Source organism: Sphaeramia orbicularis, chromosome 22 (assembly GCF_902148855.1).
Source record: "Sphaeramia orbicularis chromosome 22, fSphaOr1.1, whole genome shotgun sequence".
Lineage (NCBI taxonomy): Eukaryota > Metazoa > Chordata > Actinopteri > Kurtiformes > Apogonidae > Sphaeramia > Sphaeramia orbicularis.
In genome coordinates this window covers 54,906,218-54,933,863 of record NC_043978.1, presented here as the reverse complement: position 1 = coordinate 54,933,863, position 27,646 = coordinate 54,906,218, and the positions used below count along the sequence as shown (strand labels likewise).

The window sequence follows — 27,646 nt, the reverse complement described above, 5'->3', positions numbered from 1 at the left end:
ACAAAAGGCCAAAAAACACAAAAAATATAAAATCCGATTTGAAAAATGTATATAATTTATTGCATAAATAACACACAGATGCTTAACGAACCTTCTCAAAGACTTTAAAACTGAATATTGGCTCCAAATATTAAGTATATAAAATCAAAATTGTAATAAATTAAAAATATACTCAAATATTTGACCTAAAACCATGTCTTTACATAGGTGTTTTCTCCGGTTTTCTCAATCAATTACTAGAAATTCCAGGCGACCCCATGTGGGGTCCCAAGCCCAAGGTTGAAAAACACTCTCCTACTGGAATATGTCTCCTTAGAGCAGTGGTTCTCAGTCTTTTTCTGTGGGGCCCCCCTTTGGTGCACAAAAAATCTCCAAGCCCCCCTCAACCCCCACAACATTGTACCTGTGGTGCAATTATTAGTTTTATTGAAAGAAACATCTATATCATAAGAATACTTTTTGCTTTTCCTTGAATAATTTGTTGTGCAAATTAAAAATAACAGATTTTTGATTGAACAATTCAAATGAACTCAACAAGACTGCTCTGAGACATTATTTTTCAAAAATAAAAATAGGAAATGTGGAATTATCTTACAACTATGACAATAAGGTACTTTTTTTTTTAGAACAAACACATTTTGGTAACAAAGATGAACATTTTAACAATATCAGTGGCTGCAATGAGCCTGTTTATGTTGCACATCTGACAACATCAAAGTACAAACTGTGCAAAAACAGAAACATTGCACATTTTTCTTTTCCAGTCCAATGCTTGTCCACTCTCCAAACCTAAACTCTTTGTCTAGTCCAGTGTCAGATCACCATGGCAGCAGATTTGTTTGTTGTACGTCCCTAAAATGAGTCCAGGGTGCTCCAGCGCTAAAACATTAGTTCCACCTGATACATGTTCAAACCTGAAGAAAAAATAAACACCTAGGAATGATCCTATGCCCCCCCGGCAAGCCTTCGTGTCCCCCCCGGAGGGGCCCACCCCGCATTTTGAGAAACACTGACTTAGAGGGAAATGATGTATGAATGTAACTTGGCTGCATTCAATAGTGAAAACTATGAAACCAAGAGTAAAACAATTATTTTTGTCACTAAAGTCAGTTGGACTGGAAAGTGCTTCTTACAACTGAGCGGTGAAGCAGTGACTCATGGGTGGCAGCATGTGACAGGACAGGGTTCCCTCACATTTAGACATGGGCTGATTTCATAAAGCTAACACAAAACCATAGAAGCTTTCAAGCTTGGGCAGACTTTTTCCATCTTAAGCAAACTTTGAATAATACTCCAAACACATTACACCCTACACTACTACACTTTGTTTATTTAAAGTTGTAGATTACAGCTGTTTGTTTAGTGCAGCTGCTACATGACATGGTTTAAAAAACAGTGATAGCACAGTTTTTTATGACTCCAGTCAAGATTAATGTCTAGACCTGTTCAAACAAGTTATCAGAAAAAGGACAATTCGCTGCATATGACTTCTGATCTAATGGAAACATGGCAAGATCAGTTTCACGAGTACTTGAAATTCTAATAGAATGTTGGGTAAAGCTGCCACAGACACAGAACAATAGTTACTGCATGCTGATATTCAAACTGAAGACCAAAGATTCCCACCAGTTCACAAGTGATGAAAACAACAGCTGACCTCCTTATAATTAGTAAAGCTTTGGTCACACGTAGCATTAGGAAACAAAGGTATCTGGTGTCGGATGTCACTGACCCTTCTCTGAAGATTTATAGCATTTAAATTTAAGGGTCAGGAGAGTGGATTTCTTACCCATGATGGGAGAGATTAGACCAGTGGTTCCAACCTTTTTGGCTCCTGACCCTATTTTAACATCACACATTTCTGGTGACCCCAGACATTCAAACGGAGACTTTTTTTTTGCTAAAATTAAGTTGTTTTGATCATGTAATAGTTTGCTACACTATGTTGCAAATGACATTAATTTTAGAGGACATTTAGTCTATATAATGTATATTATTGTGGGCAGAGGCAGTAAATCCAGGTGTAGATTACTGTACAAAAGGAGAATTTGATTTTCCTTGGTCAGGATCAGTCCAGTCAGTCCAGCTGTGATTTACAAGGAAGACAATTAATACTGAACAAACAACTTCAACAACAATCCATTCTACAACTTCATTTCTCTATATAGTAATTATTTGTTTTAATCTGTTTATTTCCTTGTATTTTATGGATTGTTTAATCTTGTTGTACAGTGTCCTTGGGTGTCTTGAAAGGCGCTTATAAATAAAATATATTATTATTGTTATTATTATTATTATTATTATTATTATATTATTATTATAAGAACTGAAACTATAAATTATGAAAGAGCTGCAGCATCTGAAACTGACCACAGTGAACATTTGACACAGTAACAGAACCACAGTGCTGCAGTTTCACAGTTTGTCGTGTCTGTTATGTGATTGTCTCTCTCAACTCACCATTTATTTTTTATTAGTAGGTTTTTTTTATTTATTTATTTTTTATTTCTATCAATTACTAGACATTTCAGGTGACCCCATTTGAATTCCAGGTGACCCCTAGGTTGAAAAACACTGGATTAGATCATAAAGGAAAAAAAGAGACATAAAAGTGCATGAATGTTTGCCTACATGACTGACTGTACAACTATCATAAATGAGTCCTGCCTGCCAGAACACCTCACACTGTCACTTGTCACAGGAGTCTGGGAACCGAGTTCGTTTCCCATAGGACTGTATTCAAACACAGCCTCTGGTCTTCCTTTGTCCTGGCTGCGATGTATCTGCAGATTGAAATCTTACATCTTTAGAGAGAATACTGTTACTGTATGTATGTAACTATTATCTTATTGGTATATGAACAGTCTACAAAGTGTTACTTTAACCCTTTCATGCACAGTGGTCACTCCAGTGGACAGTTCCTCTCCAGCTGTTCTCTTGTATATTCATGGGTTTTGTTGTTTTAGTTCCATATCAGCCACAGTGGACGATCATGCACCATCCCATAATACAATGACATACAGACCATTACTGTCACTTTGCTGTTCTTCATAAACCTGATCTGCACTAACAGGTTTGAGTCTAAGTCACTTGTTATTTGTTAGATATCAAGTTTTTTTTTTTTTTTTGCATATTATCTCCATAAAGTGAGTAATAACGAGCATTAGAATGTGTTAAAATGTGAGAAAACATCAGATTTGCAGCATTAAAAATGTTCTTATTTCATTGTTTTCATATTACTTTCTTAGGGAACAGGATTAGGGCCACTGGACTTGAATCTCAGAATTCTGATGTTAAACTCAGAATCCTACCTTTAATCTCTTTAATTTTGTGTTTCACCAAGTGTAAAGTTACACGTTTAGTGTGGGTGCTAGGTGTAAATGCACTGTAACAAAATTATACATTTAGTGTAGATGCTGGGTGTAAATGTAATAAAATATGCAAGTGTAGTGTAACAATCGTTACACATTTAGCGTGGACATATGTTATATGCTTAATATTGATGCTAGGTGTAAATGGAACAACATTGGTGAGGATGTTAGGTTTAAACATACATGTAGATGTACAGCCATGGCAGAAAGTTTTGCCGATAGCACATTTTGTTACATAAATGGGATTTATTTACCAATAAAAGTTTTTAACCTGATAAAATGTTATAATTGTTCAATGTCCCTTAGAAATTCATGTGTGAGTGGATTAAAGTGAGGGCAGATGTGACGTCTAGATGAACTGGGATTGTGGGTGTGAAATTATGGGATGGACCTTATGATGCATTTAAGTTATCCGCTCCTTTGGTGAAGTTAAAAAAACAAAAAAAACAAGAGTACTTTAAGTTTAAATTATTCAGAAACATTGAATTGAGATGGTAGATGTGTTTTTGTTGATTTTTTTTTTTAATTTATTTTTTATTATTCTGGTGTGAATGCTCGATGCTGTACACATTTAAGTCGATATAAACAGTGGATTAGGTGAAAAGGATAGGCAAAAAAAATAAGCTTTTGCTTCTAGCCTATTCCTTTTTTGGTTTTTATGTTTATTATGATTGATGTACTGAGTACAATGATTGATGTAAAATCAAAAATACATTCATTCATTCATTCAAATATGTGGAAAAAATAACTGAAGCAGGAAATTTGGGAAAGCAAAGTGTCACGTAGAGGAACAACTAAAAGCCTTTTAGGAGGCCATACTGTTGATACTAGGCGTAAATACAAGAAAAGAGGTTTGGTGTGTAAATTTGGGAAAAGCTACTTGTTTTAAAACAGAAACTACTGATGTTCGTTTATTATCTTTTTTTTTTTTTTTTTTACATATGATTTGCTTTATTATTTCTTACATGTTCAAACATGTGAATCAATGAATCAACTGTACACTAACCCCTGAAGTAGAAAAACATGTGAGCGCAACAGCTAATAACCTATCATCCAAGTTACTGTCAATGACTTATCAGCATCGCTGATATATTTCGTTTTCCACAATCCACAGTTCCTCTTTTACCAAGGGGTTAAAACAAACTGTCTACCTTTGTCTACACTGTAAAAAAAAAAAAATCCTGCTGTTTTTACAGAAAAAAAACTGGCAGCTGTGGTTACCAGAACAACACTGTATAAAATACATCCAACTGTAAACATATTTACAGAGTAACATGTAGATTGAACAGTTTAAACATGTAGATTGAACAGTTTAAACGTGTAGATTTAACAGTTTAAATGTGTAGATTTAACAGTTTAAACATGTAGATTTAACAGTTTAAACATGTAGATTGAACAGTTTAAACATGTAGATTTAACAGTTTAAACATGTAGATTGAACAGTTTAAACATGTAGATTTAACAGTTTAAATGTGTAGATTTAACAGTTTAAACATGTAGATTGAACAGTTTAAACATGTAGATTTAACAGTGGATTTAAATGGTAAATGTTCTGCACTTCTTTAGCTCATTTTCTCCTCCTTCATGGTGTCCACAGCTCTTTCCAAATCTACCAGGTCCAACTGGGACCAGTTTAGGGTTCAGTGTCTTCCATGGACACTTGGACATATGGACAGTCAGAGCCAGGATTGGAACCACCAACCCTTTGGTTATTGGACGAGCCACTCTACCAACTCTACCAACCCATTCATTTACTAATTTAAAATGGTACATTGGTAAATGTTTACTTTTTTTAAATAACTTTTATATATATATATATATATATATATATATATATATATATATATATATATATATATATATATATATATATAAAGTAAATACACTGTTATTTCAACATTATGGTCTTTGCAGTTTAAACGGCACCACATTGTTTTTCAATTTACAGTTTTATTTTCTAAAAACAGTAGAAATCCATCATTTCTACATCCAAATCTGGTTTTGTTCACATACTCTTCCTGTAAAAACTACAGCTATATTTGATTCAATCGTTAACACAAAAATCTTTTCAAATAAACAACTTTGCATTGTATTGTCACTTACAGGTTTTCTATGTTGTTACATTTGGACATGTAGACTGTGAGGATAGTGGATCTGAATATGTGCTGTATGAGTCCAGAGTCTGGCTGTGGGATTCTGATAGGCTTTGTAAACACTGCTTTATCTCTGATTGTAAGGGTCATTTCTCAATAGCAGTGCATACAGTCAGTCTATAGTATCCAGAGCTGCTGCCAAGGGTTCAGTGGGTTTGTGGTACCTGACACTGAACTGCTAGGTCGATCAGAGAGGACAAGATGCAGCCGCTACTTTAAGCCTCTCACAGTAAATCCGCAACAGCTGCGCTCATTCTGATGTCTCTGTCTGAAACACACACGGTAGGACTCACATGCTAACTTTCTTCTCCTCTCACTCTGCCTGGCTTTTAAACACACACAATATATGTGTGCAGTCCCATACGCGTAAACACGTGTTAGTCATACTATAGGCTCCATGTGAAAAAGGCCTACACAGCTGTGCTTACGCTCCTCAAGTCTTTCTCAGGTTCTCATGTCTCACACACAGGGTAGAAGTCCAGAGCAGGACTATACATGTGTGAGAAGGGGGGGGGGGGCAAGAAGACGACAGATACAGGGAGACTGTGGGATCGTGTATAGCACTACTACCCTGCGACCTCTCTCCCAGTGTGTCTCATAAACAATAGAGCCTTTAAGGGGAGGTGGTGCCTAGACAGCGTGGGGAGGGGTTTTTGGTGGAGAGTAGAAACATGTGCTGTTCAATCAAGAGGCTCTGTGGTTTATAAATATCTGTACTGTAGAGCGGGATGGATGGTTCAAAGCCTTTGGCCATATGTGTTAGGTCTCCAGTGTGCTTATGTGCTTGTGATGGAGCACAAGCACACTGGAGTTAGTGTTCAACAGCCTTCGTGGATGTGCGCTTCCAGATGGTAAACTGTAAAAACCAACAATTAACTCTTTCATGCACAGTGGTCACTACAGCGGACAGCTATTCTATGTCTGTTCTGTTGTATATTCGTGATTTTTGTTGTTTTAGTTCCATATCAACCAACACAGTGGACACTTATGCACCATCCCATACACTGCAACTCATACCATTACTGTAACTTTATGTTCTTGATAAACCTGATCTGCACTATGTTTAAGTGTAAATCAATTATTTGTTAGAAAGTTGTTGTTTTTTTTTTTGCATATTATCTCCATGAAGTGGGTAATAACTAGCATTAGAAGTAAGTAAGTAAGTAAATTTTATTTATAGAGCACTTTTCACAGACAGAGTCACAAAGTGCTTTATCAAACCAAAATCAAATCAAATTTACAGAATCCTCCAGAAGCTAAGACTGGTGACAGTGGTGAGGAATATGTTAAAATGTGAGAAAACATCAGATTAATAGCATTAAAATGTTTTTATTTCATTGTTTTCATCTCACTTTCTGATATTGGGTTTTAAACACGTTTCTTTACTTCAAAAATGAAATGCATGGACATTTTTTATAACTCCATGAAAAAAAAAACAAAAAAAAACTTGATCACAATTTTTTTTTTCATTCCTAAGGAGGAATAAAAACAAGATGAAAGAAAAAAATCTTGACTAAGGTTGTCATAATTCATGCATGAAAGGGTTAAACTGCTATATGTGCAGAGAGGCTGGCAGTAATCAAGTACTTAAACTCTGTCACTTTGTTACCATGGAGTTTTCAGGTATATGTGGGTTAGTTGAGTACGTTTTAGTTTTACTGAAGTAATGTAACTAAGTAACTAAGACAGAAACAACAGAAAAGACCAAAAAAAATGATTAAACTGGCATAACGACATACAACACAAAAGATTAAACAAAATGAAAAGGTAAAAAAGGAAAGGTGTGGCAAAAGAAAGTTGCATAAACAACTAGATAAAGAACAAGATAAAAACAAAGTGAAAGACATAACCAGACCAAAGCAAAGTGTATGACATAGCAAGATGTAACAAGATAAAATGACATAACAATGTATATAATACGTAAAAGACGAAAGAAAATGAAAACCATGTAAAAGACAAAACACGACAAAAGAAGACACGCAAGATCTAACAAGTCAGAAAGAAATAAAAGATACAACAAGATGAAAATGTAAAAGATGGAGCAAAAGAAAAACTACATGAAAAAAGAGTAAAGCACAAAACAAAACCAAAGCAAAGTCAAAGACGTATGTAAGTATACATAAAAGATGTAGCGAGATGAAAACCATTTAAATATATTCTTTTAATGGACATTAAAACGGTTTAATAGTCTTCATACAACCTGTACTTAACCCTCTGGTATCCTGTCCACCAAGGCCCTTACTAAGCACCAAGTGTGCCTTTTTCACACACTTGTGGAATAATGTCAAAAAAATTTTGTACAGTTTGTTTTTAATTCTTTTACACTTTTTTCTATTTCATCAACTTGAGCCGTAAATAAAAATATCAAATACTCAATAATTGTCACATTTTTTAACCCTTTAAATGCCGTGTTTGTAATGGAAACAAACCATTTTTTTAATGCAAAAAGCACAAAAAAAAATTTTTTTTCAATATACTACATAAAAAGTGGATCAGATTATTTGATTTTTTCATCCTGGCATATGTCAGTGATTAACTCCAACATCGGTTAATTTGCATTATTATTTTTGGCGCTAGGTCAAATGTTCAAAATACTAGCATCTGTCACCAAGTGTGCCAAAAATGCACACCTATAAGTCAAACTATTAAATATTATATATTGATTTATTTTTCTGCTCTAATTTGATTTTATTTTTGTAAATCCAGGTCAGTCCTAATCATACAGATCAAATAATCATTCATTTTAGATTTTTTTTAACCCTTTAAACGATCTCTTTTCATCATGATGTCACTACATTTTTTTATGCAAAAAAAACCTAAATATGTTTGTTTTTTTCAAAATACTACAAAAAATTGGATTACACATTATTTGATTTTTGCAGCCTGGCATATGTCAATGATTAACAGCAACATTAATGATGTTAATAAATTAATTTAGACCCTCACCTCTCAAATGAAGCCCAGATCTCAGTAAAAGCAGGATTTATGCCTTAAAGGCTTTTGGATCAAAAACAGTGGTTCTAATGTTAGAAATAGTGCGTTTTAGGCACACTTGGCAGACAGATCTAGCATCTGTCTGTCTGGTCATTTTCTTTTGTTTACAATGTGCAAATTTTAGTTGGTGGCCAGAATTTTAAAGATCATGCACAAATGAACAACTTTTGAATTCTAACCTTATTTAAATTGTGAAAAATAATATGAAGTTTTTTAACACAAAGTGCAAAGTGTGCCTAAAAAGCACACCTGGATACCAGAGGGTTAATTTTTTATTTTTTTTTAAAACTGGGCTTTGTCACTTCTACCGCAGTAAAGGAGTTGAATCAGAACTTCTGCGTCTACCAGTCTTTTTTTTTGCTTCCTCTTTAATTCTTGCCTGTGTATATGTAAGAGGAGACACAGTCTGTAATGTCATGAAGAGTACAATGGGCTGGCTGAGCTACAGCAAATCAAGTTTTATGCTTTTATTTCAGATTATCTCTGATGACCAATAATCACAAGAACACTGAGAGAAATTTAAGGAGCAATTAATGAGCCAAGGTGCTGTTATTGTGCTCATTTCGGTGTGTTTAGGGTCCAATGGCTGTCTCCATGGTACCTTGTGCTCAGAGCCAATGAGAAAGAGACGCTGAAAATGCCAGTGTTGGGGGGAGGAGGAGAGAAAGTACAGTGGCTATAAGAACCAGATATTTGTCTCTAGACTTTTTTCCCTCAGTTGTAAATGCCCCCTTTTGGGGGCCTCACAGTGTGTGTACAGCTCCACCAGCAAGACAGGCCCTAAAGGGGAAAATAGGAAGGGAGGTAGCAGAGACACAATGCGGTCTTTATCATTTACGCACGCCTGCCTGTCACTGACAGCTCAGAAATACCACCACTTATATCCGCTGTCACGCCGCGCTGAAGGCAAACACCAAAATGACAAACTGTATGACATACTATAGATGCAGAAACACAGGAGAGCAACTGCACTGTAAAAAAATCCTGTTGTTTTAACGGAAAAAAACTGGCAGCTGTGGTTTCCAGAACAATACTGTAAAAAACACCTCCAACTGTAAACATATTTACGGAGTAACATGTAGATTGAACATTTTAAACATATAGATTGAACAGTTTAAACATGTAGATTTAACAGTTTAAACATGTAGATTTAACAGTTTAAACATGTAGATTGAACAGTTTAAACATGTAGATTTAACAGTGGATTTAAATGGTAAATGTTCTGCACTTCTTTAGCTCATTTTCTCCTCCTTCATGGTGTCCACAGCTCTTTCCAAATCCACCAGGTCCAACTGGGACCAGTTTAGGGTTCAGTGTCTTCCATGGACACTTGGACATATGGACAGTCAGAGCCAGGATTGGAACCACCAACCCTTTGGTTATTGGACGAGCCGCTCCACCAACTCTACCAACCCATTCATTTACTAATTTAAAATGGTACATTGGTAAATGTTTACTTTTTTATAACTTTTTTATATGCATATAAAAAAGCCAATATGCCGTTATTTCAACATTATGGTCTTTGCAGTTTAAACGGCACCACATTGTTTTTCAATGTACAGTTTTATTTTCTAAAACCAATAGAAATCCATCATTTCTTCATACTAATCTGCTTTTGTTCACATACTCTTCCTGCAAAAACTACAGCTATATTTGATTCAATCGTTAACACAAAAATCTTTTCAAATAAACAACTTTGCATTGTATTGTCACTTACAGTTTTTTTATGTTGCAATTTTACAACTTTTTGGTGTAAATTCTACAGTCATTTTTTACAGTGTGTGTTGAAAACATCTACTCTCATTCTATTCAGAAAAATGCTTAAGAAGAATACAAATGACAAGTCCAACCTAATCATGAGGTGTGTAATCATGAGGTTTTTGTTACATGTCAAGAACAGAAAAAACAGAAGCTGTGCAGGCCTCAGGCAGAGTGTAGAGACATGTTGGGTGCACAATAAGGGATAATCTGACTTAGAGGTCTATACAGCATGATACCCTGAGGGCTCAAGGGGTGACAGAGTGCATGGGAGACAGAAAAAAGAGACCAGATATTGGTCTCCAGGGTGTGCAGATGATACTTTAGTATCCAACCCGGCACATACTTGTTAACAAAAAAGGTCCCATTTACTGTGTGGTTTCAGTTATTTATAAGACAATAACAATCTTACAACTGTCAGTTTTAAGGTTGTTAACTTTACAAGGACAGGTTATTAGATTCAAAATGCCAAAAGTGCAGCTCAGTTGACACAGTTCTGCACGAGGCCTGAGAACTACATTCAAAGACAACAAGCTTAAAGCAATCTGAATACATGAAAAAAGATGCTAAGTAGAAGGAAAGGTGTAATGGAATGAAAACAAACAAGCACTCTGATAGAAAGTAAAAGTTAGATTAAACAAACTGTCACTGAACATTACTTCCTCACACGACTTGACAGCGAGTCTTTGAAGCAACACAAAAGAGTTTGACCTTTGAATGCAGCAGTCTCTCATGCGCAACAGGCAGGAGAGGCACAGCGGGAACTGTTTTGTGTAATTGTTTGATGGATTATACAGTGAAATATGTCTTCAACGCAAAGACTTACAAAACTTATCTGCTGAGCGGGGTTCTCCTTTAAGTCAGGACAGGTGGAGTTAACTTGAGACTCATCAGAGAAAGAAGCTGACCTTAAACCTAAAGAAAACTGTTCTTAAAAGTAATAAAAATACGGCCCTGCGAATGGAGAAATGGCACATTACATTTGTGATTTTAGCACAGATCCCTACAAAGACAAAGTATTTTATGAGTGGCCTTGGGGGGTCACACCAAAAGAGGCCATCTGGTTCTCATTGTAGTGCATCCTTTTAAGAGATAATTAAGAATATTACAGAGTAGACCATGAATATATAAACAGAAAGTGGAGTTGTTAAAAAAAAACACTCCCTAAGGAATCTGCAAAGTAGTTCTTTGAAATGCATTCAAGTGATCAAATGGCTGTTCTTATGATAAATCTATGCTCAACATAAAACAGAACACAAAGGGTATATGATCCAGGCAGGAAAAAGCTTTCAGGCTTACACAACCATGCAACCTTTTTCCTAGTTAAATGTTAGGTAAGGTCAAATCATAGAGGCTTCGAAAAACAGCAACAATTCTAGGTGCATATTTCTGACCTAAAAAACTGACATTTCTAGGCGATACACTGAAACAGGAAATACTTTCAGCACATATTCACCCCATGGGAGAAGGTTTTTTTTTTTTGTGTGTGTGTGTGTGAGCAACTTTTTCCCTAACACAACTTCATTCTTCCTTTTTAAAGAGACGGTTTCCCTTTAAGCTGTGCGCAGCGGAGCAGATGGTCCACAACAACAACTCTCGTGGAAATACCTGAAGTCAGCATATTCCCCCCTCGCTGTAAGCAGGCTAATCAGACATGCACACACTATCCCCCCTGTGTTATCAAACAAACAATGCAGTGCACATACCCATACACGCCAGCGCGCAACCCTCATAATCCAGTAGTGTGGGGCTTACGAGTTTTTTTTTCACCCCCACTCTCCGGGTGGAGGAGATCGCTTCAAAAAAGAAAGCATGAACATTTCTTTGTCTGGGAATTCAGGGTCAGGTGATTACCGACAGGAATTCTGGTTGGCTAGAGAGGACTTGCAAAATGTTGGCAGCGAGCCAAGAGGCTGTCTTGCAAAGCAAGGGCTGGAAATTTGCAGCAAACCTCATCTTCACCCTCATATCTATGGCACAGAGTTAATTTCCATAGCAGTGGAGTGGGGGGGGGGGTGTCACAAAAAGAATGGAGGGGGAGGGAAAAATGGAGAGGGAGAAGTCCACTGTAACTAACACAAGGCATATGGGGAAAAAAGAGAGAGATCCCATCCCTCGAGAAAGTGCAAGACAGCGGCAACCCACTGTCCTGCAACCCCTCACTATGTCCTCCTCCTCCTCCTCCTCCTCCTCCTCCTCCTCCTCCTCCTCCCAGCTGCAGTGAACATGCAACAGCAAAAAGCTCTGTGGCAAGAGTAGAACCATATCTGAGGGTTATATGCATTATATTAGTCCCTGAGAAAGGGCTTTGAAGTCAAAACAAATCAGTCTTTGTGCAAATTAGATCAAAGCTCGCAAAAGACCAGATGAGAGAGGGGGCAAATAAAACAGGCCCACTCCCAATTTGCATCTCACAAATCCCCTTAAATCTCAGCCTTGTAGAGCCACTTGTTTAAGAAAATCCACCTCTGTTTTGGGAAATGTGAACTGCCCACTACTTCCCTCATATATTTTATGACATTTCACTAGTGGTAGTCCTAATTTGGCAATATTTCCTCCCCGGAGACTGGGGGTTTGGTTGGCCTAAGAAATTGAAGACCCCATGTTGTTATTAATCATTACTGAGAGCAGTCATAATTAACATGACTGAGTAATGTGCAATGTGGTTTTGATGTTAACACTGCACTGCATTACAGACTTTTATTAGTGTTCCAGAAGAAAATGAAAATGACGGCTTTAATGCCTTCTGACTGCACTAAATAACACTGATGGTTTGTTAATAAAAATAAATCAAGTTCAACACAAGGTTTGCAATTAATTGGCTGTTCTGGAGCTTTGGAACACACAGAACACTATTAAGCTCACTAAGTCCCTCCCCTCTTGGTTACTGTTGTGGGCTCAAAGGGAACTGGTTCCGTTTGGTAGCTGATGAAAAGCCTGGCGCTTGGCGGTCCGTACTGCAGCTTGGTGTACCGGGTCACAGCAGCTTAGTGCAACGGTCTGCAAGCCCAACAGGAGCCGACGTTCAGAGCCTGGAGCCCGGCTTCCTGCGGGGCACGACGCTGCGATGTGGGAGTAGGGTTGGCATTAATGACGTTAAATAAAATGACATTCGCCAGCTTTAAAGAAAATATAAACAGCAGACGAGTGTAAATGTGTATTAATTAATGGGTCGGACCTGGTGGAGAGCATTATTCAGAACTAGATCCGAGGTCTGTGGACGAGCGGCTTGGTCTCCCGGTTCACTGCGTTTTAGAGCCCCTCCCAGCCCCACAGGAGGCGGAGCTTTGAGGGTGCTAAGCGGGGCTTGGAGGTCGGAACACAGCTTGGTTCTGAGTTCTGTAAACCAAACTAGTTCCATGATCCTGAAATGGAACTGGTGCTGTAAAGGGAACCGGTTACGAGAATGAAACCAACTTCACGCTCCCCTGAAGGGTTTTCAGCAGCACAGCAGACAGGTAGAAGGAGCTCCTGCCTGGACCAGCCACGACTGGACTGGACTGAGAAGATCAGAGCCCAATTTTTATTTTTTCATAAAACAGTATCTCTTTAATTCAGAAAAACAGAGCCAATTTTTTTTATAACTTATTTTTTCTCGTAATTACAAGATAATGGGGGCGGCTGTGGCTCAGGTGGTAGAGCGGGTCGTCCAATAACCAAAGAGTTGGCGGTTCGAATCCCGTTCTGTCCTAGTCAGTCCATTGTGTCCTTGGGCAAGACACTTCACCCTCCCTGCCTCCAGTGCCACCCACACTGGTGTATGAATGTTTGGTGGCGGTTGGAGGGGCCGTAGGCGCAAACTGTCAGCCACGCTTCTGTCAGTCTGCCCCCCCCCAGGACAGCGGTGGATACAGATGTAGTTTACCACCACCAGAGGGACAATGTGAGAGCCAATGAATAATGGGTCAACAATGTAAAGCACTTTGGGTGTCTAGAAAAGCGCTATATAAATCCAGTCCATTATTATTATCATCATTATCTCATTAATTCAGAAAAACAGAGCTGAATTTTATTTTTTTGTGTGAATGCAGTACGCTTCCGTAAGTATGTAAGAAACACTGCGCCTTGATTTATTTCCAACTTTGCCTCTGATGCAGTTTTTCTTTGGGATGCACAGACCTTGAACTTTTATACTTATGCACTAATAGGAATTGGAGAATATCACCATCACTCATATGTACATCTAAACCATTTATTTGGCAGCAATTTGTATTTTTACATTTTTTATTTTGATTGTTTCTCAGGTTTGCTAATCAAATCAGGCATTGTTTTGTAAGTAAGTAAAATATTACACTACTTTACAGTAATCTGTAACCCTTTACATTTCAAATGTAACCCTGAAACCCAAACACTGTTCCTGATGATCTAGGACATACTGCTGGAAAGAGGTATGGCTGCTGAGATTTTCATGTCAAATCCAAAACGTTTGCAAATAAGAACAGAACTATTAGCACGGCTCACTTCATGAGTTAGAGGGAGAGTATGTTTTTGTATGATTTTGGTTAACTGCCCAGTGTCATTTTTAATAATTTTGTCTCGGATTCAGAACATCAAAGCAGTCAGAATGATGCAAATCTAAAATTACTGCAACATTTCCATCCGGAAATGAAATGAAACATCCGTCATGTCAAAGCATCAAACAGACGTGATCAAGGCAGCTGCCTGTGATTTTTCTTTAGCCAGTACAATACACAGAACTAAGCCAGGAAACACCGGCAGGAGCCAACCGAACCAGCAGCCCTGAAAATCCACTGAAATAAATGGTACCTTCATGAGATATCAAATGACCCATCAAATACACTTGGCTGGGAAAAGCAGCATGAGCCCTAACTTTAAACATTGGCGCCTCTAGTCCACGCCTGTCAGTCAAAGTGGTGTTTCATCATCCCCACGAAACGGTGGCTGGGACTGAGCTGGGGTACTCACCTCCATCTTCCACTTGGCCAGCCACTCCTCTCTGGTCCGCTTGCTAATGTAATAAGGGTCACCAGCCTGGAAGGTTATTCTGGGCATGGGCCTCTGACGAAGGCTGATCTCCCAACCAACTCCCCCTCGCAGCCTCCCTCGACCTCCCTGTTTGAGGTGTTAAAAAAAAAAAAAAGTTAGCTACGTATTTTTGAGTCTTCCTTTTTGAGGTTGTCTCACAAGGAAGCGTCCAGATTTGTGGTAAATCTGTGCATCCAATCTGTCTAGAGGCCATGTGACAGACTCTGATGAACATGTGAGTAATTGGTGGTTGAGGCGATGGGGTTGTCTGATTTCTAAAAAGATGATGACTCACATGTTGAGGTGACAGTGCCGTATGGTCCTATCAAATTGGTAGCTTGTGACTGGTGAGCAAACAAAATGTGATGCCACAGTATCAAAATCCAACTCCATGGCAACAGTCTTAAGGTCACCAATGCCAAACGATTCAAGAAGCTCCCAAGTGTATTTGATATTTCACATCTATATACCATTAGGTACCATTTCTTTCACAAGTCCAAAGGCAAGAGAACTGGTGAGATGTTATGAGCCTTAACGATAAACAGAACATGCAAAGCCTACCTTGGTCTTGGTAGGTACCTAGGTAGGTATGGTATAGTCTGAGTGAAAGATTTCACGATGACTGTAGGAAACAGAATTATTATAGATAATAAAAGTGAACTAAATCTTAACTAAAAATGATTTCTTAGCTGACATATACAGTCGTCCTCAAAATTATTCATACCCCTGCCATTTTTGTGATTTTTTTGCTTTTGTGATGAAATGAACAAGTTTCATCAAATTTGTTTGTGACTTACATGTGATGCACAAGTGAGGGAATAACAACAAATGATATTTGAAGAAATACTGATTGTACGTCCCAGCAGGACAATGACCCCCAAGCATACCACCAAGGTAGTGCAGCAGCGGTTCAAGGACATGACCCAGTCCAAGTCCTGACCCAAATCATATAGCGGCTAAAATGTGCTTAGAGGTCTTATTTGTGTCTTTGTGCATCAGAAATCAATCTCAGTGAATCTAAAGGAACTTTGTGTTGGTAAATGACAGTTGTTCAAATGGACAGGATTTCAGTTCTGTTCAACATGTTGATGCTCATATGAACTATGTTTTCAGCTCAAAAATGAACAATTTCAGCACAATTAATGCTAGATTTTCATGTCACAAATGGACAAGTTCTATTTGAACTGAATTGAGCTGAAAAACAAATCTTCTCTTCTTTTGGATTCCCCAGTTTTTCTTCCCAGATTCTCTCCTACATATCAAATCCGATTCTCTCTAATTATTTCTTTAGATCTGCGACTTACTGCACTCATACAATCTGTGGACTGTTGTGTTGACGGAAGTTGGAAAATCTTTTTGTTGAAGGGATGCATGCGCTAAATTAGCTTTGCTTTAGCGTTTTAGCTTTGCATTAGTTTTTATTTCCCAGATTTTCTTCCTGCAGTAAGTCACATGACCATGATCTGAGCCTCAGTTTGTGATCATACTGACCCCAGCGGACTAAAGGAATGATTAGGGAGAACTGAACTGACCCAAATCACTCCTAAAATACTACAAATCACCTCTAAAAGCCTGGCTACGTCTGAGCAGAGGAATGAAGCCATTCTGCTAAGCTAGGCTAAGCTAAGCTAACGTTAGGGCTGCAGTTCAAACTGTTTGTCCCACTGGTGGAACTCATTAGTTCAGGACAAATGAATGAATCCAAAGCCAGTGTTGAACTGTTCCTTCAGGGTTTTCCAGGCTGGTAGATCCCATCAGAATAGCCCACTGGAACGCTTTGGGAAGACTAGACTCCAGTGCAGATTCTTCCACCAGCGCAGAATGTGTGCGTCATCGCCACAGGACAAGACACTGAGCATGTGCAGAATGGAAGGAATAAAGTCCAAACGGAATAAAGGCTTTACATGTCCAGGAAGAATTTAGACCGCATTCAAAAGGGGATTAAACCACTGACTTTAATCAGGTTTAAATTTAATCCCAACTTTTCTTTTTCAACTGGAATAAGGTGTTTACATGGACATCTGAAATAGGATCCAACCTGTAATCAGTTTAAACCAGGAAGAAAAGTTGTCATGGAAACGCACGGTGTCTGTAAAGATGGACCGTGTGACAACGCCTCAAAAATGAAGCCAAAGCATCTCAATCTCTTAATATATTTATGTAGCAGGAAGAAAGTATTATGGAGTTCATCTTTGTTTATTCATTCTATGTATAAACTCCATGAAGATATCAGCATTAATGGATGAGTCCATATGAAGCACAGCAGCAGGTTCCAGAAGTAGAGCAGACTAAAGACACAAGATACTGAAGACCCAAACTGAGGATCTTGAGGGCTGTTGGGTATTCTGTCACTACCAGTGAATGAGACCAAATGTACATCCTTGCAAAACAAACTCCAAAATAAACATTCATGTAAGCATTTGTGATTCTTATCGAACCTTTAACAGTTCATGGTTCACTTTAATATAATGGTTTTCCCAATTTGGTGTTTTAATAAACAGTGGTTTTGTGAGACATCTTTAATGTCTGTTGATAGACTCTGTCATCCTTCATTCTACAACCTCTATAAATCCAGACCTTCCTTGTCACCTAAAAATTAAAATTACTTCTTAGACAAAAATACATAAGCTCTTGTAAATCCAACTAAAACCAAAATTGAATCAAAACCTCCACCAAAAGACTGCATAACAATAAATTGACTTTTCAAAACTGCAACAAGCTGTTTTATTAGTACCCTTAAAATCTAAAACATTAAATTATCAATTAAAAAACTAAAAGCTCTTCTAATCAATAGATAGAAGAAAATTATAAACAAGTCACAAGGTGAGAACAGCTGTGAAAGATGAAACCCTGACAACATACCAGTCCTAGTCTCATCTGTTTTCCTGTATGTATGTATGTATGTATGTATGTATGTATGTATTGTTACGGCTGGGGCCGTTGGTGGTTCTGTTTTTTTTTTTTTTTTTCCTTGCCTCCACCTTCAATCTGGGGCCAACTGGGAACACCTGAATTCAATTCGCCACCTGCCTATAAAAGCCTGGAGCTCCGACCATAAGGAGGAGACTGGGTCCACCGCTGCAGTTTACTTTTTGTTTGTCGTAACTTTTGTTATTTATAAGTAATTCTGGCTATGTACAATTTCTTTTTTCTATAATAAATTTCCAGTCTTTTTGCTACAAGCGACCTGCTCTCCACGTTTTCCTTTGCTGTCTCCCGGACCATCTTTTTCTTTCTTTTAATTTTTGTCATGTGTCAGTACCCTAGACCTCCTGGCACGTAACAGTATGTATGTATGTATGTATGTATGTATGTACGAGGGCTGTTCAATAAGTTCATGGCCTCACCCAGAAATACTGGTTGTTATAATACAGGATGTTACATTCTTTCGTGATGGGATAGTGATGCTTGAACATCGATGGACCAAGTGCATTGCTGTAAATGGAGATTATGGTGAAAAATAAAATATAAATTATCAGTCTGTGTTGTTCTGTTCTGGGTGAGGCCATGAACTTATTGAACGGCCCTCGTATGTATGTATGTATGTATGTATATATATATATATATATATATAAAAAACCTGCGCTTTTTCAAGTTGCAAAACCAAAATGACTTCACTTCTGTTCAGTCTGCACCTCGGTCATCTATCAGTTGGTGACAGGAAAGGTAATTCAGTACTAAAAGGAAGCTCCAGCCCTAGCAAGTGTGAAAGACACCTGAAGAGTTACATCAGCCAGAGAACAAAGACACAACAGAGCAGAAATCTTACCTCGGTCTTGACTGCATCTCCCCCATCCTCCTCCTTGTGCTCCACATCTAGAGAGAAGACAGCAACACAATGGATGGCCTGAATCATTCACAAAACACTGGAAACTGGCCACATCGGTTTTCCTTGTGTCTGTATTAGATTTAAGTTGCTTCATTTATCAATAAACCACATAGCACATTTATTAACCCCCAGCATTCAGTTTACCTATCACCGCTTCCCATTAATCAGTGTGTCTAAGGCAAATAATTTGCTATAATTAATAAAAATGCTGAGAGTTACTAGCTAGAGAAAGTCTCTAAGCATGCTGAGAGTTCAAAATTGTCCAGGATCACTAGAGCTTGTGCTCTCAGGTGCCATATGAGGGTTTGATGCAACCCAGAGGGTTAGCGTGGTTGGCCAGGTTATGATGAGTATGGACAAAAGCCAGGTTTACTTTGGCATGTGTCACACTTGTGACCTTATATTCCCCTTCATGAGACACACAGCTGGTTGCTATTAGCATGGCCCCTCCCACGCTGCTGACACTCAACTGTGAAAGCAACAGCATACTGCTTCACTTCTGCAGCTCAGGGCCTGGATATAATCTCCCTGCCAATCTCCAAAAACCTCAACAGGATCAAGACATGAGTGTTTTCTGGCTAGAGTTGAGTTGAGCAAAAGTGGACTGGAAAGAGATGCTGCAGTTGGTATTTGTCTTTGTTAGCTGGAACACACAAAAAGTGATGGAGACAATACTCGTGTCCCTTATTTTACATATTTACAATAGTGAAGAAATTAAATAGCATTCTGACGTACTTTCATCCTTGACCTTGGGCATAGTTGAAATACAGTCATACAGGTAGATCCATTTTGGAGCCGCTGTGGGGCTTTCAATCATATCCCATAATGATACAGAGACCATATTTAAATATCATTATATAGCACTGCTCTACCCTGCCAGTTTCAGTCTGCTTGATGATTCCCAGTAGGTGGAGTTTACCCAGCTGTCATGGAAATGGAAAAGTTAAAACGGCCATTTTTCTTTGCTCTCTTTGAACCCACCTACATGAGAAATCTTTTAAGTAGCTGCAGTCAGTATTTCTATTTTTAAAAATCACACAAAAGTTACTTACAGTGAGTTGATATGATTTCCAAACCCAGATTTGTGTGATTGTTCACTTTACAGTTCCCAGAGGTGGAATGCAACTAAGAACTTCTGCTCTTAAGTATTGTACTTGAATACACATTTAAGGTACATCAATTTAGATTTATATTTTATTGTGGCTTCACTCCATTGGCTTCCTGTGCATTTTAGAATTGATTTTAAGATTTGACAGATCACTTTTAAAGCCCAGCTGGGCCTGGCCCCTAGCTACAGAGCTGGCATGTTAACCACTTATGAGCCGGTACGCTGCCTTAGATCCTCGGGCGGGGGGGTCCTGGCTGTTCCAAGGTCAAGGCTTAAATAAAGGACAAACAGACTGAAAAATAGTTTCTTTCCAAGAGCCATCACCACCCTGAACTCTCACACGTAACCATCACAGCCATCAGTATAATGGACAATGTGCAATATATCTATCGCTGTCACTGCTGCTGCTACCTCATACATAACTACGTAAACATTCATTCACCCCGTGCAATACAATCATTCCCACATGTAATATATATCCATCTGTGAATATTAATCACCCTGTGCACTATAATTATTCTGTATATATTCAACCACTCTGTGCAAAACATTTTTAAATTTATTATATTCTCAATTTTATCCTTTTATCTCCAAAAAAAAGTTAATGCAAATAAGTTAATAATGTTTTTCCAGCACTCATTCTGGTCTCTACCATTTTATTTGGACATAAACATAATATACATAATAGACAATGTTGCAAATGCATGTTTTAGTACAACTGTAGCTGTGGTTAATGGGTTTCACTAAAAAGACTGTACAATTACTTGGTTTCACAGTGAAGTCAATAAGGTAGTGCTAAGCATTAGTTGAACTCTGGCCTCTAACGATCAAGTATCTCCCTTTTGTCCAAATATGGTCATTTTATGCTCCAAAACTCCAATATGATGGCAGCCAAATCACTACTACTATTTTCAAACTGGTAATTCAGAAAACAGAGGGAGGTGTTAAGATTCCTCTGTCCAATACTGATGTGCACTCTGTGGTTTGAGTGCAGAACTTTTATCTCTAGTGTGGTATAAGCAGGTTTACATTTGCTTATATGTAAGTATGTGCCCAACAACAAGACAACAGCTGGACAGGGACAAAGTGGACACATTGATGGTGAACATCATGTACCATTTGGTAGCCAACTCCCTCAGGAATTGCTATTTATGTATTTATTGTAATTCAAAGTAAAACACTTAAAATGGAAACTTCCTCCTAAAGTGATGTTTAATAAATCTGAATTCCTGAATACTAACAGCACATTCTTAGAAAGGCAAATATTTTGCAGCAGGAAAGGAAAATGTCTATACATAGATGAGGCTGAAAAACCAAAGTGAGAGGGGCAGCGGTGGGGTAAAAATGGTCAAAAATAGCAATGAAAATATTTGGTGAAATGTGAACTGAAATTATAGTCTTATAAAAAGGAACAATAAAAGCTACAGTTGGGATTTCCCATTAGCTTTGCCATGATTTATGATCTCAAGGTCTGGAACAATAAGGGCACGATATTCAGTCTTGAACTGCATTGTTTTCCTGTGTTCAGCTGAGGAGAGATGGGTCAGCCAGGGAGTGTGGACACCACCCAACTGAAACACTAGGACCGCATTCAGGATTCATACAAAGTTTTACACCCCAGCAGCAGCAAAAAAACACATCTGAAGATAAGACAGCCAAAATCAGCTCCATTGTAAGGGGCTTAAACTGGCACCAAATGGTATTAACTTTCACAATGTTTAGTTTGAACATAAGCAAGCGTTCCTAAAAGTGTGTGGGCTCAGTGACACGACACCGGTGGAGTATACAAATCATTCAGGCAGCTGTGCCTTAAATTAGCATGGTGGCACGACCTGAGTAAACATGACTACACTGTAAAAAATGACTGTAGAATTAACACCAAGAAGTTGTAAAATTGCAACATAAAAAAAACTGTAAGTGACAATACAATGCAAAGTCGTTTATTTGAAAAGATTTTTGTGTTAACAGTTGAATCAAATATAGCTGTAGTTTTTACAGGAAGAGTATGTGAACAAAACCAGATTTGGATGAAGAAATGATGGATTTCTATTGTTTCTAGAAAATAAAACTCTAAATTGAAATATAATGTGGTGCCGTTTAAACTGCAAAGACCATAATGTTTAAATAACAGCATATTTGCTTTATATATATATATATATATATATATATATATATATATTTATATATATATATATATATATATAAAGTCATAAAAAAGTAAACATTTACCAATGTACCATTTTAAATTAGTAAATGAATGGGTTGGTAGAGTTGGTAGAGCGGCTCGTCCAATAACCAAAGGGTTGGTGGTTCCAATCCTGGCTCTGACTGTCCATATGTCCAAGTGTCCATGGAAGACACTGAACCCTAAACTGGTCCCAGTTGGACCTGGTGGATTTGGAAAGAGCTGTGGACACCATGAAGGAGGAGAAAATGAGCTAAAGAAGTGCAGAACATTTACCATTTAAATCCACTGTTAAATCTACATGTTTAAACTGTTAAATCTACATGTTTAAACTGTTAAATCTACATGTTTAAACTGTTACATCTACATGTAACTCCGTAAATATGTTTACAGTTGGATGTGTTTTTTACAGTATTGTTCTGGAAACCACAGCTGCCAGTTTTTTTCTGTAAAAACAACAGGATTTTTTTTTACAGTGTATCTGCAGAACTGGAGTCCAAACGCTATCATAACACTTGAGCCCTGAGAGGCTAAGGACAAATCTGATGGCATGTTTTCTGCACATCCAACACTGGCTTGTCAGTGAAGTACCCTACAGACCTGTCCAAACAATAGTGGGCTGTCTTAGCAGCCTCTTCAAAGTTGGGTCACTGTAGCTGAGCCTCCACTCTCCAGCCCCACCCACCAAGTTCATCCCTCCCCCATCCCGTGCTTTTTTCCGTCTCTCTCTCCTAGTCTCCTTGTCCTCATTGGGAATAAGTGACTATATAACAAATCGGCAAGGCAGCACGGACCGCCAAGGTCACCGGGTTTGTGAGGGGAGCTGGCTAATGTTGCCCACTGAGAGTATACCTTGCCAGTTTGAGTGGGTTCCAGCTCCTGTATTGCTAGAGCTCAGTTAACACTCCAGCCCAAGCTCAAATCCTTCCTGTGCCCTCCAGATGGATAACAGAAACCCTGTTTAGCTGGCTATTGATCCACCGCTGCCCCGCCCCCCCCACCGAGGTCTCAGCTCTGACACAAATACACCAACACTCTCTTTATTCAGACTTAATATCTCCTGATGTGTATTTTTAGGATTTACTGTTTACTTCAAAGCACGTTGTCATTTGGACATGCCGTTTAAAGCAAACGGGCTGTTTTTGCAGGTAGACAGTCTTTTTTTTCCTTTAAAGGGAGAAGTGATAGTTGTTTTTCCCCCAGCATCTTTGCACTTTAGAGATAAGAGTCGTATTAACCCTTTCATGTATCAGTGATGAGAATCTTAGTCAATATTTTTTTTCTTGAGTGTTTTTATTCCTCTTTAGGCATAAAAAAAACAATGCAAATGAATTTTTTTATGAACCTATTTTTTGTGGAGTCACAAAAATGTCCACTCAGCTGGACACCATGCATTTAATTTTGGAAGTAAAGAAACATGTATTTAAAACTCATCATCAGAAAGTGATATACTGTGTGACAACTATGAAATAAAAACATTTTTAATGCCGCTAATTGCTAAATCGCTAATGTTTTCTCACATTTTATCATACTCTAATACTAGTTATTACTCATTTCATGGAGATAAAATCCTCCTCAGACCCAGGAATTTGACAGTTTTAGCTTTTTTACATTAAAAAAATTATCTTGATTGTAAACTGCATAATGCAACAGTTTTTTCAGATACATTTTTAAAATTATTTTTATTTATCGAATGATTTTTTTAATGGAATGTCCTTTGCAATGGACAGCAATTTTAAAGTAAAACTGTCAAACTTTTGCCCCCTACAGAGGACACAATGCATTGTTGGGTCTCAGGAGGATATGCAAAAAAAGCCCAAAACTTTTTTTTCCAGGAAAACTGTTAATTACAGTCTAATAACAATTAGCAATTGATTTACACTAAACATGTAAGTGCAGATCAGGTTTATCAAGAGCAGCAAAGTTACAGTAATGGTCTGAATGTCAGTGTATTATTATGGGATGGTGCATGAGCGTCCACTGTGTTGGCTGATATGGAACTAAAACAAAACCCATGAATATACAAGAGATGAAGAGGAGAGAGCAAGAGAGAAGAAGGTGGCGAAGATAGATAACGATTAAATTCAACCTAGAGGACATTTTATTTCAAAATAATGATATGAAGTAGCATTTTCACACATGCTGTGAAAATGACCTTACTGGTATGATTTTGGTCAACAGTTGGGAAGATAACATCAGCAACAGCCTACAACTCTGACAAATAATGTTAGCTAAGCAGTAACATACTACTCACCAACTAACAGACACAAACTATTCAAATGCTAATATCATATTCAAATCAAATCCAATGCATTAATATAGCGTCACATCATAACAAAAGTTATCTCATGACACTTTACATTTGGAGCTGGTCTAAAGCAGACTCTGCTGCTAGAGTCCTCACTAAGACCAGAGAAGTGGACCACATTAGTCCACCTCTGAGCTCCTCCCACTGGACCACATTACTCCACCTCTGAGCTCCTCCCACTGGACCACATGAGTCCAACTCTGAGCTCCTCCCACTGGACCACATTAGTCCAACTCTGAGCTCCTCCCACTGGACCACATTAGTCCACCTCTGAGCTCCTCCCACTGGACCACATTAGTCCACCTCTGAGCTCCTCCCACTGGACCACATTAGTCCACCTCTGAGCTCCTCCCACTGGACCACATTAGTCCACCTCTGAGCTCCTCCCACTGGACCACATTAGTCCAACTCTGAGCTCCTCCCACTGGACCACATTAGTCCACCTCTGAGCTCCTCCCACTGGACCACATTAGTCCACCTCTGAGCTCCTCCCACTGGACCACATTAGTCCACCTCTGAGCTCCTCCCACTGGACCACATTAGTCCAACTCTGAGCTCCTCCCACTGGACCACATTAGTCCACCTCTGAGCTCCTCCCACTGGACCACATTAGTCCACCTCTGAGCTCCTCCCACTGGACCACATTAGTCCAACTCTGAGCTCCTCCCACTGGCTGCCTGTCCGTCAGAGGACAGACTTTCCAGTTCTGTTGCTGGTCTATAAAGCTCTGAATGGTTTAGGACCAAAATCCATCAGTGACCTCCTGACCCAGTATGAACCCCCCAAACCCCTCAGGTCATCTGGATCCGGTCTGTTGTCAGTTCCCAGAGTCAGACCCAGATCTGCAGAAGCTGCGTTCAGCTTCTATGCTCCACATGTCTGGAACAAACTTGTAGAAAACCTCAGATCAGCTGAAACAGTCAGTTTATTTAAACCCAGGTTCCAGACCCACCTGTTCTCAGCTGCATTTGAATACAGTTTGGATTCATCAGTTCAGATCTGCACTGTTCCTTTTAAGCTAAAAGTTTTTATCTGTTTTATTTACTTGTCTGTTTTATCTGTTTTATCAGATTTTTTGTTTGTTTGTTTTTCTCATGCATCTGCTTTGTATTGCTTTTGCTGTAATGCTTTTAATGTTTTATGTAAAGCACTTTGAATTGTCTTGTACATGAAATGTGCTATAGAAATAAACCTGACTTGCCTTAATATCCAAAAGCAAACACATGACAACTACAGACTGCTTGCACTGTGATCACACATTGCAGTGACACCATGTATTAAAATTTCATCAACATCTGCTGCAAGTCTTGAGACACTTTCATGTCTGAACCTCAGTGCACACAACTGTTGTCTTGTGTCTACGTGGCGAATACTGCTTCCTATCACCTATCTAGTTCCTCCTTTTGCTATTTATCAGTCTACTGCTTGTTTTTTCTGGTAATAATGTGATTTTAAATGGTGTCTCAAAAGACGTTGACACTAAAGGACATGCACAAAGTTTACAAATGCATGCACAAATTCTATAATATATCAAATAGTCTACTTTCCTGCTTTACTTTTCTGGACATTGTAATAAGTTGCTATGCAGCGATGATAGTTGAAGTCGTCTTCCATTTTGTTGGCATGAACTTCGCCTTCTGAAATAGACTAGAGTTCACCATTTTCAGGAAGTGACACAAATGTTTTGGGGCTTTTCCCTACAGAATTCAAGTGTGCAAACTGAAGCATGCTTTTGATTTTTTTTTTTTTTTTAAAAAGCATCATCCTGTTTGTCTAACTCTTAAAGCTATACTGTACAATCTGGCATTTTTCCACTTTTCTTTTGTAATTTTAAAATGCTCCTAATAAGAGTGTGGCAAACTAAAATGTAAAAGAAATCCACCAGGTTTTGAAACTCAAAAATGTTTAATTCTCATATATTTCTGCTAAAAGTCTGACTAATCACTTTATCAGTCGTCCATCCTCAGGAGTTTGGGTCTGCTCCAGGTTTGTGCTGTTAAAAGGAAGTTTTTCCTTCCACTGTCTCCACTCACTAGTGTTTACTCCTGGAGGATTCTGTTGGTTTCTGTAAATTGGCTTAGAGTCTGGTTTCAACCATATCAATATGTAAAGTGTCATGAGAGAACTTTTGTTATGATTTGGTGCTATATAAATAAAATTTGATTTGATTTGATTTGATTTCACAGGGGGGCATATCAGACCTGACACAGTTGGATCCGAACTGGATCCAAATGTACCTCCAAATGTACCTACAGTTGGATGTGTTTTTTACAGTATTGTTCTGGAAACCACAGCCGCCAGTTTTTTTCCATAAAAACAACAGGATTTTTTTTACAGTGTGTCAAATGTTCACTGTGGTCAGTTTCAGATGCTGCAGCTCTTTCATAATTCATAGTTTCAGTTCTTGTTTGTTCAGTATTAATTGTCCTCCTTGTAAATCCCAGCTGGACTGACTGGACAGATCCTGACCCTTTGTGCAGTAATCTACACCTGGATTTACTGCCTCCGTCCACAATAATATACATTATATAGACTAAATGTCCTCTGAAATTAATGCTAATTTGCAACATAGTATAGCAAACTATTACATGATCAAAAACAAATTAATTTTAGCAAAAAAAAAAAAAGGTTTCCATTTTCAATGTCTGGGGTCGCCAGAAATGTGTGATGTTAAAATGAGGTCACGAGCCAAAAAAGGTTGGAACCACTGACTCAGACCAAAGACCACACAGCGGTTATCTTGGTTTTTGCTTCCCAGTAAAGTAACAAATCCTAGCGGCACAGATCAGGTGAGTGAAGAGTGCAGACTCAGTTTGTAAAGTCCTGGGCACAACGCCATCCACCTGACAGGGGCCCCCCCGACGGAGAGGCGGCCACAACAGAGACCTGCCAACTCCGACAGAGGATCGTTGCCAGGAGACGAGTGGCTCCTCCCATGGCTTTATTTACTGCAC

General features: G+C 38.4%; 1 protein-coding gene across 6 annotated transcripts in view; it reads right to left on the bottom strand.

Moving 5' to 3' along the window:
• dnmt3ab (DNA (cytosine-5-)-methyltransferase 3 alpha b) overlaps positions 1-27,646 on the bottom strand; it is a 94,928-nt gene that overhangs the window by 42,266 nt on the left and 25,016 nt on the right. For 3 of the 6 annotated variants that reach the window (XM_030126000.1, XM_030126001.1, XM_030125999.1), the window contains 2 exons: positions 19,032-19,078; positions 15,203-15,349 (listed from right to left, as the gene is read on the bottom strand). In XM_030126000.1, coding sequence (XP_029981860.1) covers positions 15,203-15,349; positions 19,032-19,078 — 194 coding nt within the window. Of the gene's footprint in view, positions 1-11,732; positions 11,856-11,982; positions 12,108-15,202; positions 15,350-19,031; positions 19,079-27,646 lie in introns of those variants that run through there. The other 3 variants (XM_030126002.1, XM_030126003.1, XM_030126004.1) reach the window with 3 other exon arrangements.